Source organism: Prionailurus viverrinus, chromosome C1, assembly GCF_022837055.1.
Source record: "Prionailurus viverrinus isolate Anna chromosome C1, UM_Priviv_1.0, whole genome shotgun sequence".
Classification (NCBI taxonomy): Eukaryota; Metazoa; Chordata; class Mammalia; order Carnivora; family Felidae; genus Prionailurus; species Prionailurus viverrinus.
In genome coordinates this window covers 161,635,970-161,657,655 of record NC_062568.1, presented here as the reverse complement: position 1 = coordinate 161,657,655, position 21,686 = coordinate 161,635,970, and the positions used below count along the sequence as shown (strand labels likewise).

At 42.1% G+C, this 21,686-nt stretch overlaps 1 protein-coding gene across 1 annotated transcript in view; it reads left to right on the top strand.

The window, feature by feature from the left end:
* The window catches only part of ROR1 (receptor tyrosine kinase like orphan receptor 1), a 178,943-nt gene that overhangs the window by 130,006 nt on the left and 27,251 nt on the right, over positions 1 to 21,686 (top strand). The window contains exons 5-7 of the mRNA XM_047873562.1: positions 9,897 to 10,024; positions 11,945 to 12,262; positions 14,034 to 14,279. Of these exons, the coding sequence (XP_047729518.1) occupies positions 9,897 to 10,024; positions 11,945 to 12,262; positions 14,034 to 14,279 (692 nt within the window). The remainder of the gene's footprint in view (positions 1 to 9,896; positions 10,025 to 11,944; positions 12,263 to 14,033; positions 14,280 to 21,686) is intronic.

Sequence of the window (21,686 nt, the reverse complement as noted above, 5' to 3'; positions counted from 1 at the left end):
CCATCCACAGAAGGGATAGGAAACAAAGCTGAGCGGAAACAGAACAGCAAGAACTGGGGATTGGGTTTCACCCCACTTCTGAGTAGCAATATGAAATTAAACCCTTCTAAGCAGTCCCTAAATTCCCTTTACCACTCTTTCCACAGACCTCTTCTTTTTTCAATCCATGGCCAAAGGCATAAAAGGAAAGTGAAAAACAAATCAAAGCAATCTTAATAACATTTGTGGTAGAAAATCTGACCAGATTGGTATGTGTGAATTTCATATTATTCTAAACTCCTTTTATTCTCAATGGGCAAATTTAGGGGTTATTTGAGGGCCTGATATTTGGAGAACTGCCAAAGAACATCCAAAGGGTTTCTAATGAGAACTTGGGGGGTGTGGATGGGGGCTGAACTGGGGGCTCCAAGTCCCACCGATGCATTCACAGCTCCAGCCTAAGGTTAGGGGCAAAGTAGACCCTTCACAGGAGGAAAAGTAAAAACACCCCAGTCTAACCCACCACAAAAGCCTCAGTAAATAGGAGAGGGCAAAAATCACTCATTCTTTTTATTAGTGATCTTTATATCCTTACAAATAGGTAACAGGGCAGTCCTATCATTTCAAATGTGTGTTTAAATAGGAATATAATATATTACATGCATAATTTTCCCTCACATTACATTTGTGAGATATAAGCCTGGGTAATTCTGCTCCTTTTCCAAAGTGAAATGCAACCCTTGCATTTTCAAACATCGCTATGAAGCAAAGCCAATACCTTCCCATTTCTAAGTTGGACACAAGGAACTATTATGTGCTGCTCTGGAAACTATGACAGAACATTATTCATCTGTTTGTTTTAATGGTTCATGGCCAAGAAAAAAAGAACTTTTAAAATTTAATTTTTTAAAGCCGAAAAGTGGTGTGAGAAAGAGTGAGGGACGCTTGGTGAGGAAATTAGTGTTAACAATTGTTGGTGTCCAGGTGTGGGAAACAGCACAGGATACCCAACACAGTCACCTCAGAATTTCTTGTGCTCACAGAGGTGTTCCAGGGAGAGAAGAAGGGATGTTAAGAGTTAGGTGAGTTCTCAGCCTTCTAGATTGAGGTCCTCTCTGTGAGTCGTGGCCCCTCTGGGTTGATGGGTCTGGATTGGCTGGTTTACTTTCAAAGCTGACCTTAAAGGTCAACTCTGTTAACGCATTACCCTCTTTGATGACCACTTACAGGTTGGTCTTTAGAGAACATAGTATCTAAATTAAGTTTGGAATCACATATTTAACCTGTAATCTCAGTCACAGCCAGCCTGAGGTAAAGTCTACTCTTGGCTCTCCAGACAGCTCCCTTTCCAAGACTCTCACTTTCTCTCCTTCATTCCCACCAACTCGTTCCATGTCTCTACCTGTGTTTGTCCTGATGCCCCTCCTCTGAGGATGGGTAGATATAACTAATAAAAATTAAATTATTTTCCTACCTCCTGGTTTGCAGTTAACCAAGGACACTTCATGGCCCAGGCTTCTTAGGAAACAGAAGGAAGTACTTTTGAAGAGGTATAACTTTTAGACCACATCAGATTCTAATTCATTCTTAAAGTTTCCGTGTCTCTGATCATTTATCCATATTAGAATCATTTTGTATTCTTTACTTGGATTCTTCATCGTATATGTATTCCTTCCCCTTTTAAATAAATGACAGTGGACTTTCACCTTTAAGAGATGTGACTGTACCCCCCAAGGGAGTACCCTATTTCTGAGATGGGAAGCTTTGTACCCAGTTATTAGAGCTGGGCCTGGGGGGCATGATGTGTGGATCTGCCATGGCTATGCTTTAACTAAGTAGCTAATATGTGCCCTGATTTACAAATTTTATAAGGGATACTTTCCAGCTACCTATGGCCTTGATGGTCTTTGGGGCAGGCACTGCTAGATTATTTTTGCTTCTCCAGAATAGGTAATTTCATAGAGACAGAAAGCAGATTGATGGTTACCAGGAGCTGGGGAGAGGGAGACATAGGGAGTAACTACTAAATGAGTATGGAGATTTATTTTTGCAATGATGAAAATGTTTTGATACTAGCTAGATGGAGGGAAAAAAAAGAAATTAGTACCCAAACGAGAGAAAATGACGCACACTTTGCTAAACTGCTCACTGGAGCACACCTGGGGATACTATAATACACCCAGGACTACTTGGAGCTGTGTGATAGCTTTCCTTCAAACGAAAATTCAGAGCTTTGAGGACTGGCAGCTTGATGTGATTTCTTCTTCATGGCTCAAAATGGAGCACTTAAGAGGGACTGAGTGGGGTATATTCAAAAGTGTTGGATTATTTCATTCACTGCAGTCTGTATACATAAGGCTGCAGGCTTGTGGGCCACCCTCTTGGCATTCCAGTTGAAGAGCCATGAGAATCAGAACAAAGAAACCTGCTGATGCTGTGTAAACTGCCAGTGCTTACAGCAGATTAGTCTGCTTGGAAGCGACCCGCAAAGCCGGTCTGCAAAACTTCTCCCCAGAACTGAAGCTTGAAATTCCAACCATTGGCCCGCTCCCAAGGTGCCTCAACCTTGTCCCTTGGATATATAGAAACAATTTTTTTAATTGAGGTGAAATTCACATATCCTTAAAATTAACCTTTTTTTAAATGTTTATTCATTTATTTTTGAGTGAGAGAGACAGAGACAGAGCATGAGTGGGGGAGGGGCAGAGAGAGAGAGAGGGAGACACAGAATCTGAAGCAGACTCCAGGCTCTGAGCTGTCAGCACAGAGCCCAACACAGGGCTTGAAGCCATGAATCTCGGTACCATGACCTGAGCTGAAGTCAGACACTCAACTAACTGAGCCACCCAGGCCCCCCTAAAATTAACCATTTTAAAATGAGCCATTGGCACCTTCATCAGCACCTTCACAATGTTGTGTAACTGCTACTGCTTATCTAGTATCATAATATTTTCATCATATCAGGGTGCCTGGGTGGCTCAGTCAATTGAGCCTCGGACTCTTGAACTTGACTCAGGTCATGATCTCAGGGTCATGGGATTTAGCTCTGTATTGGGTTCTGAGGTGAGTGTGGAGCCTGCTTGAGATTTTCTCTCTCTCCCTCTGTCCCTCTCCCCCACTCATTTCCCCCCCCTCTCAAATTAAAAAAATATATGTATTTTCCTCATAGCAAAATAAAACTCCGTACCTATTAAGTAGTTACTCCCTATTGCTCCCTCCCCACGTAGGAACCACCATTCTGCTTTCTGTCTCTATGAATTTATGTATTCTGGACATTTCATATAAATGGGATCGTAAAATATGTGGCCTTTCATGTCTGGCTTATCTCACTTAGCGTAATGCTTTTAGGATTCTTCCACGTTGTAGCATGTCTCAGTTCTTCATTCCTTTTTTTATAGCTGATTGATAATCTGTTGCATGTATCTACTCACATTTTGTCTATCCCTGCACCTGGGGATGAGCATTTGGGGTTGTTTCCACTTTTTGACTATTATGAATAGTGCTGCTGTGAACATTTGTATATTGGTATTTGTTTGAATACCTGCTTACTATTTTTTTATTTGAGTAAGATCTTTTTTAAGTTTATTTGTTTATTTTGAGAGAGAGAGAGTGAGAGTGGGGAAGGGGCAGAGAGAGAAGAAGACAGAGAATCCCAAGCAGGCTCTGCACTGTCAGTGCAGAGTCTGATACAGGGCTCCAACTCACGAACCATGAGATCATGACCTGAGCCGAAATCAAGAGTTGGATGCTTAACCCACTGAGTCACCCAGGTGCCCTGAGTAAGATTTTATAGTTAGCAAGATACCTTTACATCCATTCTCTTCCCACTAAGGAGAGACATGCATTTTAACTGGTCTTATTACTCCAAAAGGGAACTGTTTAGGGCCTAACTCATCAAAAAGTCTATTAGGCCTGCCCATGCTGCTGTGTAAAATCTGATAAAGAAGAAAGTGGCTCCCAGTTTGGAGGGTGCCTCAGGCATGTCACTGGGCCAGCCTGGGACAGCCCCATATCTATTACATCTGTTTCAGTGGTTGATGGTCAGGCAACAGGCCATTTTTTCTACTTCTGAAGATCTGGAAGAGGACAGTTCTTAGCAGCAGCCTCTGCCTCATTCAGCAAGTGTTTCCTGAGGTGTGTGCTATGCCAGGGGCCTCGAGGAGGGAAGCTGAATCAGACATGGTCTTTGCCTTAGAGTCGTGGACACTAAACAGACAGACATAATGTGGAGTCAGAGGTGTGTGGGAGGGGTGTGATAAAGACACTGGCTGGGGAGGTGGGGGGATGGTCAGTGACTCATTTTCATGGGGGTACTTAGCATCTGGATCTTGAAGACAAGAAGGCATTCACAAGATGAAAAGAGGGTAGAAGGCATTCCAGGCCTCAGGAAGAAAATAAGCCAAGCCAGAGGAATAGCAAATTGCCTTCCCTGTTTTGAGACTAGCAAAGTCATTCATGTGACAAATATCATCAGGTTCATAGGTTGATTAGCAGGAGTGAGACTGAAAAACTAGGGAGCAACTAGATTATGAAGGGCCTTGTGTGCTGCAGTCAGGAAACTGAAGTGAGTGGGAAACTAGAATTTTAAGCAGGAAATGACCTGATTGGGTCTATGTTTGAAAAGATCACTGAGTGACAAAGTGAATAATGAACCAGAGGACAGAGATGCCCTGTATTGATGAGTCCCACACCCTCCATCCCCAGCCTGTCTTCTCCATCATGCTGGCATGAAGCTAGGCCCAGATCTAAGTGGAAAGTCAGGGAAGATTGCCTTCGTCTTCCACACATGGACCTCTCATCGGTTGCCCCAGCCTTCCTTGCTAGGCTGCAGGAAGTGCCCACAACAGCTAGCAAATATCAGTCTACACTAAGGGCTTCCTGACCAAATAGGTAATCTCTCCTGGAAGCGTTGGAATTTAGAAGTAGGCCAAGCCTCACGCAAGTAAGTGAATTTTTAGTGATGGGAATTCAGCTACCCAGGGATAGACCCAGAAGGCGTGATATAAGGCTAGTATAAAGATTAAACAATGGGGCGCCTGGGTGGCTCAGTCAGTTGGGTGTCCGACCTCGGCTCTGGTCATGATCTCGTGTCGTGAGTCTGAGCCCCACGTCAGGCTCTGTGCTGACAGGTCAGAACCTGGAGCCTGCTTTGGGTTTTGTGTCTCCCTCTCTCTCTGCCCCTCCCCAACTCGTGCTCTGTCTCTGTCTCTCAAAAATGAATAAACATTAAAAAAAATTTTTTTAAAAGATTCAATGAGCTCATCTGATGGCCTTCCTAAACTCCTCACCCCACCACATCTCCAGTTCTGTCTACACACAGTAAGGTTCCCACCCCTCTCCCATCCTGTAAGACTTCTTTTTTTTTTTTTTACTTTTTATTTTGGAATATTTTTTATTTAAGAAAATTTGCTAAAATAGTACAGAGAGTTTCCATATGTCCTTCATCTCATTCCCCCTAATGTTGACGTCTTGCATAAACATAGTGCGATCATCAAAAGTAAGAAATTACTGTTGGTATGATACAAACTAATCTACAGACTTCATTTGAATTTTGTCAGGTTTTGCAGTCATATTTCAGGGTTTCTTTTTAAATCATAGGTGTAGGACAACCACTGAGTTTGTCCTCTTGTGTCCCTTAAATTGAGGCAGCCTTCTGAGAGCCTGGACACTGCCCTCCCTAGAAGCTCTGAGAAGAGTAGTCATGGGCCTCTCATAGTCCAAGATTGGCACAACTCCATTTGGGCATCAGTTTGGGGTATTCTGCATCTTTTCAGTCCCCCTACCCCATCTACCACCAATCCTTTCTCCCCCTTTCCTTCTCTCTGCTCCCCAAACTACAGATAGTCTCCAAATGTCCCATATCATACAACGTGCTTTTTCTACCTTTAGAGTTCTCTGCTTTAGTCACTGACCTGAGAAATTGGGCCAGGAATTTCTAAAGCTGTAAAGCGCCCTTGGGTTGTCAGTTGCAGTGGTAGCATTTCCCTTTCCTGGGTTTCCAGTGGGTCCTGGATGGATACCCCTACTGCTGCCATGTTGGTCGTGGTCACTTTTAGCCCTATATGACCATCCCTCATAGGTCCCTTGGGGAGACCCTGGAGGTGGAAGGCAAACTGTGTCTGCTCTTCCCTATCACATGACAGTGAACTTAGAAGGCTACAGGGGTTGGCAATGTGATAACTAAATTACCTTTAAGAGAAACTTGAGTCCCCATCACAAAGCTCCCCTGCATCTTGACATCATGGTGAGGTAGGTGGCACTTGTGCAAAATTCCATTTTCCCTGTCACAATGCACTCTTCTTCTGTGCAGAAAGAACGCAGTCTCAGGCACGCTCATTGCAAGTGCCCTTGCACGTTTGCTGCCTTGTGCTCCGTGTTTTTAATTTGCTAAGCATGGAGGACATTAATGATGAAAGAAGTGTGAGCTGGAGAAAAGCAGAGAGCTGATGAAAAGCAGAGAGCTTTTCATGAATGTTGGAGGAGCATTGGTTCCCCTCTTTGGAAAGCAGGAAAGGTGACTGTGACTCTATGTTTAAAAGAAAGCCTTTTTGCCACCTAAGCAGACACCAAAACATCTTCACAGCAGAAAGCCCTTGTAAGCAGTGCAAAAACTTTTATAATCAAACTGTTCAGAGAAAAGTTGTATACTATGGTTGCAAGCACTAGTTTGGGGCAAATCTAGCTCTTCTGCTTGCTGTGTAAATTTACACCAGGTCTTCGCTCTTTCTGACCCTCAGTTTTCTCATCTGTGAAGTGGGAATGATCACACCTTCACCTTTTTTATAAGATCGTTGTCAGGATTAAGTGACTTAATATCAATTCTATATGCCAGTGAAACTTCACAGTTTCTGGCACAGAATAAAGGCTCATTTTAAAGTCTCTTATTTATAATTAGGCTGATGTAAGTAAAAGTAGTATTGAAAAGCAGAACATCATTATAGATCGAACAACACGGTGTCATGGCTTGAGCTTGCTCTTTAAGTTTAAATCCTTTCTGCACCAATCACCAATAACTGGCTTTGTGAATTTGAGCCAGTGACTCCTGTGAACTTGAATCTCTCCCTCTGTAAGATAAGGATAATGATACCACAGAAGGAGCTACTTGGAAGAAAGCACTTAGCATAGTACCCAGCACAGAGTGGCAGACACTTAATAGAGGTTTGTTTTTCTAGTTCTGTGGTTCTCAACCACATTCAAATCACCTGAGAGCTTTTTTAAAAGCATGCGTACTACGCTGCATCCCCAGAGAGTATGATTTAATAGGTCTGAGGTGGGGCTTAGGCGTTGGTATTTTTGAAAGCTTTCTGAGGAGATTCTTCCCAGCAGCCAGGGCTGAGAACTACTCCCTAGCAGATGACATTACATACTGGGTTTTTGTTTGTTTGTTTGTTTTGTTTTGCTTTTCATATCTGTTTCTAAGAGACCGGTCAGAATATCAGGAATTCTGGGTGCAGTCAAAAATTCACTACACCTGCAGCTCTAAGCCCTTGATAAGAAATATGCAGCCAAGGAATTGCATTCCATTTTATTATTTAAAAAAAAAAAAGTATTCAAAGGGTCTTTTTAGAGTCTTGAACTGGAAAGGTGGTAAGAAGTTTAGCCTAAGCCTCACACATAAAATATGGGAACTCCCAGTAGGTTGGGGATTTATATCTGGGGGTAATTCCAGGGTTTTGTCCTCCCAAGAGATACAAATTGAGGCCTTGAGAGTTTAACGTGGGGAAGGAAGAAGTGTTCTCATAATGACACCTTAAAAGTCCAGGGCTCTGCTAATGCCTAAGGATAGAAAAGCATCATCATCATAGCAGGGGGTGGTGTGGAAGTGCATTCTGGTCTCAGTACTTTGGTTTCCAAGATCCAAGGCTAGGTCATCGAGAAACTTCTTTCTCCCCATAGGTTTATGGTATTAGTTACCCAATAAAAGCGGGGTTAATTTTACAACCCAAGTAAAATTTAAGCCAAAAAGGCTTCAACATTACTCTAGGATTTATGAAAGTAAACATGTGGAGTGCTTGCAGGATTTTGCAACATTAAAATTTCAATGTCTTCAAGTCAGGTATATGATGTATCCATTTGTATGTGTACTTGAAGGTTAAGTTTTTAAGAACTTTGCAATACAAACTGTTTTGGGAACTAAAATGAAGATACTTTCTCCATCTCTACTTTCAAAATGACTGTTAGAGTGAACAAGGAGTAGAGAGCCACTGGAAACTGGGCTTTTAATGACCAGCTTTATCAGATTTTTTTCACCTGGTTTCCTGTGAGAGCAGGCTTTCTAGACTCCCACACTGAACCCCCAAGCAGTGAAGTCTAGCGCCACAAGGCTGACTACAGTAGATTTTACGACGTAGGAGCTTAGTAAATAATTGTCCTTTAAATAACTGTCTTCTTTGGTAATCATAAATACTTCAATAATAAGCATGTGTGACCTCTGAATAGCACTTTTTAAACGCCTTTACATTTGATAGGATCCTCATGACTTTCACTCCTAGGGTTGAGAGGTCAATTATTATCTTCTTATAGATAAGAAAACCATAGCTCAGAGGACTCGGAGAGATTCTAAGGATATGCAATGTTAAGCCCCGGAAGACAATTTCATTCTCCTGACTTTAGTCTACAGTACTTTAACTTAGAAGAAACCAAAGAGGAAAAATATTTTCATTCAGACAGCGTATTGGTTCCAGCCAGGTTAACAGAAGAGGAGCATCCAGGGTGGAAGTCAGCCCAGAAGCCTAGCAGGTGGCCTTTTGTTTGGCTGTGGTCTGCTTTTGAGAAGCAGCTGGCTATTCTGTGCTCCGTTGTCTTGTGTTTATCGTAGGCCCTTGTAGGATATTATGGCCTCTATCCTTTCAGGCTGAATCTGCCATCGTGGGTCCTACTTTCTAGCCTTAGATCTCTAGCCATTTGCCACACTGTCACTAACCACATTATCTGGGACTGTCACTAGCCACATTACCCTTTGTCTCTAGAATAAAATCTACTCCCCCTACCTTTTTATTATTATAATTTTGAGGTAACAACGTTTTTTAAGATTGGGACCTGGTTGGCTCAGTCGGGTAAGCGGCCGACTCTTGGTTTAGGCTCAGGTCATGATCTCACAGTTTGTGGGTTTGAGCCCCACACTGGGCTCTGCGCGGTGGGTGCAGAGCCTGCTTGGGATTCTCTCACTCCCCCTCTCTGCCATTCCCCCACTCTCTCTCTTTTTTGCTCAAAATAAATAAATAAACTTGAAAAAATTTTTTAAAAATTTAAGATTGTTTTAAAAGTTTTCAGGGAATCATGAAAGCAAGATTTCCATTGCCATTTTCTTTAGATTTCCTGGGATTTAGTGACTCTTGAAATTGTGCAATCCACGGTTTGCCTGGACCTCTCTCTGCAGGGTAGAGATAATGGGTCTTAAGCAGTGAGGAGCCACATAACTGGACTGCCCTCTGGTTTCTTTCCAGCTGCACCCAGCTTCTCACCCCACGGAGCCTCCTAATTGACACATCAGTTGGAGTGGGTCTTGTGGATAATGCACCCACGCCTTTGTAGCAAATGACGCAGAAATAATCTGTGCTTAAAAAACAAAAAACTGTAGAACATGTGCCCAGATTTCCAACTCATTTCCTCTTTACTTTTATAACTACATCATCTTCCAGCCCACCACCAGCTGCGAAAATAAAAGTGCTTTCTCCCATATTTAAGGATGATTTTTGTGCTTAGAATGATTTTCTAGGGGTGAAGGAAACTTGACCAACGTGACCAGCAGATGTTTGAAGTGATGGATGGAACTGAGGCCGAGCCTGACGACTCGGCCCAGTCTTTGGGATAATGTGCCCAGCTTCTCCCCCTAGCGACCGTTTAGCGCATTGCACAGTCAGAGCCGACTGAATGTGGGTATATTGCACCAGCTAATGTCTGTGCTCTGGTTTTAGAGATGAGTATGAAGAAGATGGATTCTGTCAGCCATACAGAGGAATTGCATGTGCAAGATTTATTGGCAACCGCACTGTCTATATGGAGTCTTTGCACATGCAAGGGGAAATAGAAAATCAGATCACAGGTAAGTAACGCCAATTGTATTGATACCTTGTATAACTATTTTTCTCACTGAAAGTTTTCTTGAGCTCTTCTTTTAACAAAGGATAAATGGTTAGGGGTTGGAGGTTAGAAGCACAGGCGTTAGGAGCAAGACCACAAAGAAGCCTGAGATACGATCTCTGTGCTCTGGAATGTGCATTACAATACTTTATTGAAGGTTATTGCTCTTAGAGGGAAAAGATGCTCTGAAAAGTCTTTCATTTATTCAGACACTCCATAAATATTATTAGTGTTTCTGGTATATCAGGTACTGGGCTGGGCTCTGGGGACACGATAGTGTGGTGAATAAGCCAGGTTACATCTCTGCCCTCAAGGAGCTTACTATTTGGAAACAACATTGTGTAGACTAAAAGTCCCGTAAGTGCTAAAACAATTTAGAGTCCAGAATTCTGGATGCCATTCCTGTGACTGTGGGGAAATCTCGTATTCTCCATGAAAGTCTCTTCATCTGTGGAGTGAGTGATAAGACAAGATGATCATATGTCTCTTCCTGCTCTAGCCTTCTATATTTTACCCCTCATTTTTCTGAATTGAAAGTATCTTTTGAATCTAATAGTGAAGCACTTCCTAGAATGCAGGAGTGAAGTAATATAGGCCACCTTGTACAATTTTGCACCCCTGGTTCTGGTGGTTATAGTGACCTTGAACTACTGCATTAGTGTGGTGATGCCTCAGTGCCACGTACCCTTTCAAGCCATTAAAATTGCCCTTATGAGAATCTGATAAGCTGTCAGTGTTAGCAAATAAAAATACAGAACACCCGGTTATATTTTAATTTCAGATAAACAGTGGATAATTTTTTAGTATGCGTGTGTTCCAAATATTTATCTGAAATTGAAATGTAACTAAGTGCCTTATAGTTTATTTATCTGGCAACCTTAGGATTTATGAGGCAAGAACAAACCTGAGGCAGGCACACAGAACAGCAAAAAGTCTGGAAACTATGTCCTATGAGGAATTTGAAGGCACTAAGAGGGGCCCAAGGGAGCTATTCAACCAGGAGAAGCAACCATAGAAAGTTGTAGTTGCCTTGCTAAAGACCTCAGGCTCTCAGGAGGAAGGACTCTGTGAAATTCCAGAAAGCAGAAGCAGGACTGATGGGAGGGGCTGTTGAAGGCACATTTTAACTTAACATAAGAACATTTTAACATACTCTTCACTAAGTATTCACAAAAATAAATGGGAGTTCCAACGTAAATATTTCATCACCCATCTATGATGAGGTAGAAGCTCTTGTCAATGGAGGTTTGCAAAGGGACGCTAGTACTGTTTTTATACATGGATGCCAAACTGGATAAGAGGTTAGGCTAAGTGACCACTAATACACACACTGCAACCACTGAGTTGTGCTTTTTTGAGAACCTCCAAGAGAAATGCCTCATTTTCAGAAGATGGAATAGAAAGTATTCAAGCCACAAGAAATTAGACAAGTTCCCCAAAGTCATCCAATTCAGAGGCAAGACACAGATCTAAATCCTGTGATCAGCCTCAGCCGCCGCATAAAGCAAGTTCTGCCCTGCAGCTGTCAAATGTTTTAGAAGCTGCACAAAACTAATAAAACGTACCGGATGAAACACAAAGTTCTTTGCTTTGTAGTAAAAATGAAAAATATATTGTGCTTTAACCTAATTAATTCTTTTTATTAGGAAATGGTACATATGTAACTTAATCCTGTTTTTTTAACTTTGTAGTCAAAATGATTTTTTTTCAAGCCAGTGAAAGTAAGCTGCCTGGACATCTGAACTGAATCTCTTCTTGGCCTTGTCTATTTGAGCACAGCGGATTCCTTCCAGTGTGTGTTTATATCTGATATCTGTTGACTAGATAACCGAAGGAGATAAACCCTGGCCCCTGGGAGTTAATAACTGTGTTTGTTTTCCAGCTGCCTTCACCATGATTGGCACCTCCAGCCACTTATCTGATAAGTGCTCTCAGTTTGCCATTCCTTCCCTGTGCCACTATGCCTTCCCGTACTGCGACGAAACCTCATCCATCCCTAAGCCCCGGGACTTGTGTCGCGATGAATGTGAAATCCTGGAGAACGTCCTGTGTCAAACAGAGTACATTTTTGCAAGATCAAATCCCATGATCCTGATGAGGCTGAAACTACCAAACTGTGAAGATCTCCCCCAGCCGGAGAGCCCCGAAGCCGCAAACTGCATCCGGATTGGAATTCCCATGGCGGATCCCATAAATAAAAGTAGGTGACTCCTGACCTTCTGTGCTGCCTGGGGGCCAGCAACCCCATGGCACAGTGAAAACTGGACCTTTATCTGTAGTAATGATTCATATTGGTAGTCAGATTACCTTCCGATGGGCTAAATACTGTGTGGGAGCTGAGCATTCAGTAGATTACATGCAGTAACTATCTTTAAGAAGCTTCATGAAGAGAATACATTTTTATTTTTATTTTTTAATATTTATTTTTGAGAGAGAGAGAGAGAGAGCATGCAAGCAGGGGCAGAACAGAGAGAGACAGGGGATCCAAGGCAGGTTCTGCGCTGACAGCAGCGAGCCCCATGTGGAGGTCGAACTCACGAACCAGGAGATCACAACCTGAGCCAAAGTCAGAAACTCAACCCACTGAGCCACCCAGGCACCCCGATAATAAATGTTTAAATATAGTTGTTGGTTCCTCAATGACTTAAATAGAATTACCGTATGACCCCGCAATGCCACTCGTGGGTAGACACTCAGAGAATTTCAAATAGGTGCTCAAACAAAAACTTGTGTGTTAAGTGTTCATAGAGGCTCTATACACAATGGCTAAAAGGTAGAAACAACCCAAATGTCCAGCAGTGGATGAGTGGCTAAACAAATTGTGGTGTACCTATAGAATGAAATATTATTCATCCATAAAGAGGAATAAAATCCTGTTACATGCTACAGCATGGCTGAAACTTAAGAAAAGTATTACGTAAGTGAAAAAGGCCAGACGCCATTGTGTGATTCCTTTTATATGAAATATCCAGGAAAGACAAATCCATAGAGATAGAAAGCAGATTAGTGGTTGCCAGGGACCAGGGGAAGGGGGTGTGGGGAGGGACTGCTAAATGAGTATAGGGTTTCCTTTGAGATGATATACAAGTGTTCTGGAATGAGATAGTGGTGAAGGTTGCACAATGTTTTGAATCTTCTAAAGACACTAACGGTAAATTTCACGATATGTGTATTGTACCACAATTTTAAAAATATATACATGGGGCTTGCCTCTCTCCACTCTCTTCTCACCTCTGTTCCTCTGTAATTTTCCACTTACCTAGAGTTAACTTTTACCGGTAATTTTTTAGTTTCCTTTTGGTATTTAATATTATTCTATTAGTTAAATGAGTTAATGCATCTAAAATGCTTAGAACTACGCTTAGCACATAATAATAGTGATATCTTCACTACTACTATTATTACTATTATTTTATCATTACCCCTCCATATTTTAATTTCAACTTAATGGATTTTTACAGTGCTTTCAAGTAAGTGCCATGGTGGTCACCTGGGGAGAGGATTGCATCAGCACACGGTGACCCCAACTCCTGTGAGAAACTCATAATTCACTGCTCCTAATGAACATTTGCTGGGAACTAGGTTCTTTATCACACGATTCATGTCTAAAGACATCAAGCAGAAATGGAAAGAGCAGTTCAGCTTGAACCTTTCCTGAGCCATTCACTAGGAAATTACTCCTGTGCCCCCAGTTCTGATTTTTTTTTTCTGTGTTCAGTATTAAAAATGCATGTGGAGGACTGGTTTTATTCCTGAAGCATAAGCTTTAAATCCTCCCAGGAATGTAACTGTGAGGCCGGACCTATGTCCCAGCCCAGCAAGCAGGGAGACTGCCCACATGGCCCCTGACCAGCAGGGAAGCCTTAGCCATGAGCTTAATTGCACGTCTTCCCTCCAGAAACTGCTGGCTGGAAGTTCCAGCATCTCCTGTTTCTTGCTTTCAGTTTGGGCCTTTCTCTTCTGTTTTTCAGACCACAAGTGCTATAACAGCACAGGTGTGGATTACCGGGGGACCGTCAGCGTGACCAAATCAGGGCGCCAGTGCCAGCCGTGGAATTCTCAGTACCCCCACACGCACACCTTCACCGCTCTCCGTTTCCCAGAACTGAACGGAGGCCATTCCTACTGCCGCAATCCGGGGAATCAGAAGGAGGCCCCCTGGTGCTTCACCTTGGATGAAAACTTTAAATCTGACCTGTGTGACATCCCAGCATGTGGTAAATGCCTTTAATGTATTCAGTCACCTTTAAAAATCCCCTCTCCATCCCCCCCCCCCCTTAGGAGAGTCTATGAGGGGCAAAGGAGATGGATAGTGTTTGTTTGTTCTCTAAGACAGGTAAACCTTGCTGTTTCTGCATAAAACACCTTTTAGGGTACCAATGCACACTCTCAGGGAGGAAACTGCCTTATTTCTGCAACCATTGTGGTTCGTGGGGAAAATGGGGCAGGCGTGAAACCACTTGTCACAGTCATTTATGTAGTAAAAGATATTACCTGCAATGGTCCATGTTCAAGTGCACCCATTACTCAGTCATCCAGGGCAGAGTATAGATAAACTGTGTCTTCTGTGTCATCCTTTTATGCTGCAGAAGTGTGGAAAGAAAATGAAATACCTGAATCAGTTTTTTGTTTTCTGTTTTTTGGGGTTGGTTTTTGTTTGTTTGTTTGTTTGTTTGTTTGTTTTTTGTCTAGAAAAAATGTTTGGAGGGTAGGAGAAAGACCATGAAAGCAAGGGTGAAACCTGGAGTTTGGGACTATTTTGGAACTGACTCATCTTCCTGGTCCTTCTTCTCATAGATGATGTCAACTGGGTTTCCCCAGCATAGAGGGAGGGTACGATGTCACTGCAGGAAAAGCCATAACAATAACAGGGACCTAATAATGATATCCACCTGGGAGGATGAATGAGTTGTTAACTGAAAAATTCTAGGAAATCTGGAAGATAGTAAATGCTTAACGAATATTATCTATTATAATTATTGTCTGGGCAGTATATAAAGAGGAATCTACTCTAATTAGTATCAGTCTACATAAGGAATGTTTGCTCTGAGTTTAGCAAATATTATTTGAGAGCCCACTGTGGAGTAGGGGGTTTGAAAGAGAAATAAAATGTGATTCACATTACAATCACAATGCAGTGTGTATGATACAATAGAAGTTAGCACAAATGTTATGGAACAAAGAAGAGGAAGCTAAAACATACTAAAGAGGTCCATAGGAAGAAGTAATAAAAATGTTAAAAAGAAACCTTAGTGATGAAAATTTGGGAAACTTATTTTATAATTTCATTCTTATGTGTTACCTGTTACCATAGTGTCTTCTCTTGCAAAATGGTTTTATGGGTGCTTAAACATGCCAAGTTTGAGAAGGAGGTGACCAGACCCCTTTTGTGGTCTGGACTTTAAAATGCCTTCATATGCAGCATAAAGAACAAATTATGATGTAAAACTCTTCCAGAGCCACCATTGGAAACTTCAAAGCAAATTATCCTGTATTTTTTAAATGGTTTGCCCTTAGTAACTCATGACTTTTCCCACATGCTATATTCAACATTAATAGGAGAGGAATAAAAATAAAATGTAGATTTATAATCATTTACTTAGTTTCCACCTCTTCTTTTAAACTAGTTAAGGTACAAAGATCTGTAAGAGAGTCAAGGATAAAAGCAACACTCACTGAGCACCTTCCATGTGCCAGGCATGGTACTTGGGGTTGTCATGGGCTTTATTTATACTCACCCTTACACTGTGACAAGTATTTTTTTTTTCAAGTTTATCTATTTATTTTGAGAGAGACACAGTGCAAGCAGGGGAGGGGCAGAGAGAGAGGGAGAGAGAGAAAATCTTGGCAGGCTCTGTGCTGCCAGCTGCAGAGCCCGACACAGAGCTAAAACTCACAAACCATGAGATCATGACCTGAGTTGAAACCAAGAGTCAGTCGCTTAACTGAGCCACCCAGACATCCCTGTGACAGGTATTTTATTAACCCTATGTTGCTGGTAAATGGCAGGTCTGTCTGACTCTAAGCTCACCTTCTTGCTACTCTACCATGATAATTCAGAATACTGATATGTGTCCTCAGGGAAACCAAATGAATTGTTTTAAGGAAGAAACACATTGTTCACTCCACTCTGGGTAAATGCTCTTGTCCTTTAGATGACTTCTGACCCTTGATTTCCAACAAACGCCCCACAGAAGAAGGGAGATAATTTGTTCATAAACTGGAAAATTTGTTGATTAGCTGATTCGAGCTCTATTACAATTAGTTTAGTATAGTCAAGACTCTAAGTTCTATCTAAAAAGTACTGTTTTCATGTCAATGACCTTCCTGAAGCAATCAGACCAAATACACACTCTGAGGGATAAAAGAAATCCTTGAACAGTCTTTCAGACTGGACAGAGAGAGAAAGATCACCTACATCTGCAGAACACTTACCAGGTGCCTGCACAGTGCCCCATGCTTTACATATTTGTATGCATTTAAAATTCATAACCACCCTGTGGGGTAGGTGTTATTAATGTAGTCCACTGAGGTTCAGAAGGACTAAAGGACTTGTCTAAATCACACAAATGGTGAGATTAGACCTTGGACTCTCATCTATCTACGTATAGCTCTGACCAAACTCAAAGCTCATGCTCTTTTCCCAAACACTCTGCTATCTCCCATTTGAAGATTTTTCAGAAATAAATAAAAGAATAACAATAGGCCTCACCTCTGAATTCCAGTATGTAGATTTTCATAATATGATAGGACATCGAAAAGTGTTCCCTTGCCAATAAGGAAATCCATCGTGGTATTGCTCTGTATTATTACAGTATTAATCAGTACAGTGATGTTAGAAACCCTCAGGGTATTTCTCTCTGAATATCAATCAGCAGAGGACACAGTTAACATTCTGATGACTGGTTAGGTCTAGTCATGTGAGATAGATTTAGAATGTTAAGCCTAGAGAAGAGACAGTTTTCACCACTTACAATAATAATTTTTATTAAAAAGAACGTTTTCATTTCATTTTGAAAGAAAACAGTTCCTTTTGAATTCTTCAAGCCAAGCCACAAAGACATCCATTAAAGACACTGGGAACACTTGACATGTGATCTGGAAGCAGCTGGTGAGAGGCCAGTGGCTCCCCCGTGTGGGAACTAAAAAAGAAAACAGGCTGGCATCAGCTGTTGTGCCCAGGCAAGGCTTCTCAGAATTGCCCCTGGATAGACCACCTCTAGCAACCTAATCATAATAGCATCCCACTTTGATAACACTTCTTTAGGGCAGTTGATTTTTTTTCTCTTTTCATTCTTACACAATTATGAAAGATAAAGTAGGAATTTCCTGCCCTCTTTCACCAAGGCCCAGGGAAGTGGTAAGACTTACCCAAGACCACAAATCAACTAATACAAACTAGGTCTGCTATGTCTAGGACACTTACTGCTCTTTGTTCTATACCAGTGCTTCCCAATCGGCAGAAGTTTTGCCTTCTGGGGAACATTTGGCAATGTCTCAAGATATTTTGGTCATCACTCCTGGGTGGGGTTGTGAGATGCTACTGATGTCTACTGGGTGGAGGCCAGAGAGGCTGCTAAACACCCTTCAATGCACAGAATGACCCACACAAAGAATTATCCAACCCAAAATGTCAATAGTGCCAGGATTGAGGAACCCTGAGACTGGATAGGAATTATACAATTTAGACTATAGAATATAGTATATTGTATATATTATTAAAAAATTATACAATTTAAACTATAAAATAATAATAACATTAGGGGCACCTGGGTGGCTCAGTTGGTTAAGCATCCGACTTCAGCTCAGGTCATGATCTCACAGTCCGTGAGTTCGAGCCCCATGTCGGGCTCTGAGCTGACAGCTCAGAGCCTGGAGCCTGCTTCGGATTCTGTGTCTCACTCTCTCTCTGCCTCTCCCTTGCTCATGGTCTGTCTCTCTCTGTTTCAAAAATAAATTTAAAAAAACATTAAGAAAATAATAATAATAATAACATTAAACAGGAGTGCCTGGGTGGCTCAGTTGGTTAAGAGTCCGACTTCATCTCAGGTCATGATCTCACGGTTCGTGAGTTCAAGCCCCACATCAAGCTCACTGCTTTCAGCACAGATCCCTCTTCAGATCCTCTGTCCCCTCTCTCTCTGCCACTTCCCTGCTAGTTTTCTCTCTCAAAATAAATAAATAAACTTAAAGGGGCGCCTGGGTGGCGCAGTCGATTAAGCGTCTGACTTCAGCCAGGTCACGATCTCGCGGTCCGTGAGTTCGAGCCCCGCGTCGGGCTCTGGGCTGATGTCTCGGAGCCTGGAGCCTGTTTCCGATTCTGTGTCTCCCTCTCTCTCTGCCCCTCCCCCGTTCATGCTCTGTCTCTCTCTGTCCCAAAAATAAATAAAAAACGTTGAAAAAAAAATTAAAAAAAAAAAAAAACAATAACATTAAACAGCAGTTGCCATCTATTGACTGTTTATAATGAGCCAAAGACCGTGCTAAGAGTTTTTTAACTCTTAGCATTATCTCATGTATAATAGTTCTGTAATCCAGTAAGTTGCATTTTATTCTACCCTAGAAGAGAAAACAGAGACGTAGAGAGGTGAAATAACTTCCGAGGCCACATGGTTAATAAGAAATGAACTCAGGACTCAAACCTATGGCTGGTCTTGTGTACTCTATGATTTATGTATGTGTGTATCTGTATATACAGAGAGAGAGAGAGAGAGAGACTGAGGATAACTTTTCATCTTACAATGAGTTGAAATCGTGTGGGGCAGATTTGAAATGAGTCCTTTCCCTTCTCCCTCTGAAAATGGGATGGAATCTCTATGGGAACGTTCCTGCATTCTTTAGTTAAGTAAAAGTTGAGGAGATTTCAAAATCTCCATGTGGTTTCTCATTTTCCTACTGATAACTTTTGTTTTCGTTTCAACCAAGTAAGGCTAAAAGGAGTTGAGGCCTAATTAAATGCAGAATGTGAGCATTTGTTGTACTTTCTAGAATAAAGACATTTGAGAACGGTCTGCCACAGACCGTTTTATCTGCAAACTTTCGCTTTAAGACAGAACATAAAATTAAACACAACCAAATATGTTTGCTGTGAATTCTGGGAATTGGCTAGGACTCTGTGCATGTGCCCAAGCCAGTGCTTGGAGGAAGTGACAGGACAAAAGATAGTTTGGGCGAGACCTGACCTCCCATCCTCCCTGTCTTTTCCTCCCTATCCCAGGCATCTAACAACAACTCGAACAGTTAATTATTTAGTCACTCACTGAAACCAGTTTGTGTTGGGCTTCTACTATGCTTCAGACTTTGTGAACAGGGTAGATCAAAGCATGCCCTCATGTAGCCTACAATCTAGTGGAAGAATCTGATGGAAAAAGTATGAATCACGTTAAACACTGTCTTATAGCTCTGAACATTTATGTACGCTGTTACATGCTTGGCATTTTAGTGATGACTGTGGTCTGTTGAACACTGTGCCGGGTTCCTTAACACCAGCATCTGGCCTGGGACTTAGCTGATGTTTAATAAAATGTGTTGAATTAATGAATCCTCATAATAACCACAGGATAAAGGTATCCTCTCCGTTTTACTGATGGAGAAGCTGAGGCAATGTTGTTTTTACTACAGCCAAGATTCAAACCAGGTCCACAGGATTCTAGGTCCAGTCTTCTGTTCACCATGGCACAGTTACCTTAAAGTACAAATTCTAGGTTATTCAGAGGAATAAACGATGCTTTATCATTTTCCTCCTTCTTTTGATCACTATGAACTATCTAGGTCTTTGGGATGCTGTCCATTGATTTTCTTATTTGCAGCTCCACAAATGCAGGAGTAGGGCCCCAGCCAGGAAGTCATCTACTCTGAGAGACCCTAGGTGCTCCACTCAGCCTCAGCCCTGATGAAGACTAGCTCCCCCAGCAGCTCCACGCAGGGCTCGCAATGTTTGCCCATTTCCCGTTAAATCCACCTCTCCTCCCTTCCCGGCAGCCCCACGTCCCCAGTCCTCAGAGTTGGCCATTTTCCCTGAGATCCTGCCTGCAAACCTTCATTCACTACGCCTTTACCTCTAGTCACTGTGGCCACCTTCCAAGCCAAATACTGTGGGTTGGGTGGAAACTACGTCGAAAAAGAAACATTTGCCTATGTTCTTTCCAACTGGCACCTAGGCACACCTCCCAGGTTCACAGTTTCACTGTAGCCCTTATCATTGCTTTTCTATGCAGCCCTGGGGGCAGATCCATGGAAAAGGCCTGTTTCTCTGGGAGCAGCTTTTGCATGATCTGACCATTTGACTTTGGCTGTATTCTACCACAAGACTTACGTTCTTTCTCTCTCCCCCAGCTAACTGAGATCTTCTGTTGGTTCCTCTCTCAAATTGTATGGCGAAGCTGAATCTTGATTGTAGTGGTGTTTTCCTCTTCAAACCTCAGTCCTTTATTCTACTGTAGATTAAGTCTAGAGGCCACGTTTCTTCCGCCAGCCAGGCTAGCACGTCTGAGAGACCTCTACCAAACAACTAGAACTTCCAAGCAGTGGTATTGTTTTAGTCCTCAACCAGTTTCACCATAGAGTGCCCAATGATAAAAAAAAAAAAATTAGTGGGCCATTTGGCTCCATTTGCAGTTTTCATACCTGGCCTATTACTTTTGTATTTCCTTTTAAGTCCTTGGCTTGCAACAGTTTGCCAAAAGGCACATTGCCCAGTTCTGTGCCTGAATAGCCCTGACTTGTCCCATAACCTTACAAACACCCACCCTGGGTTCTGCTTTGTCACAAACCATTTTCTACAATGTGGTGGTTTACAGTTCGGGGCAAGGCAGATGTTTTCCAGATTGCGAACACTGCAGTTTTTAACTCACTCTGTCAGCAGCCTTCTCCCATATTTCATAGAAGACCTGTTGTAAGGCAATTTGTCTTTCAGCCATTTCTTCAAACCAAAATTGAACATTACAGTGAATTGGATGGTGGGGAGGGGGAACGGAGGGAGGAATAGAGCACTGCTTTGTATGGTTTGAAGTTTTCCGGAAGAGTTATTTTTATGCTACAGAGATTTTTCAAGATGTACTTTATTCTCCAGTCTCTATACATTTTCGACAAAGTAAAGAACAATAGTTACCCAAAACTTATAACTAAGTCATGTTCCATAAACATTTTTAACCATAAATTAATTTTTCTCAAAGGTATTTTTATTGTTCTCAAAATATATTGAGTCATGTACCCAGTGTGTCAGCTGCTCCAGCAATAAGCTCTGGGAAGCTTTTAACTCTTCTGGCCCACCACCATGCCAATGGGAAGGGCTCCTGGTCACTTTAACCCTTTGGTGACAGAATTCTGATACAACACCACAGTGATCTCTGCTATTGGCTTTGTATCAGCCAAGATTCTGGCAGAAAGAAAAAGGGACAAGCAGACACACTATGGAGAACTTCATAAAGAGACCGTTTATGAAGGTGTTGGCAGAATTAGGAGAAACCAATAAGGTGAAGGACCCATGGCTAGCAGAAGTGGGAGGCATTATCCAAGGCTTGAGGAGTCAAACGAATGATTGGTTACCTTACCTTGTGGAACACAGCTGAGGCTGGAGAGAGGGCTGTTCAAAGGCTCTGGCCTTTAATAGAGGGAGGCAGTCA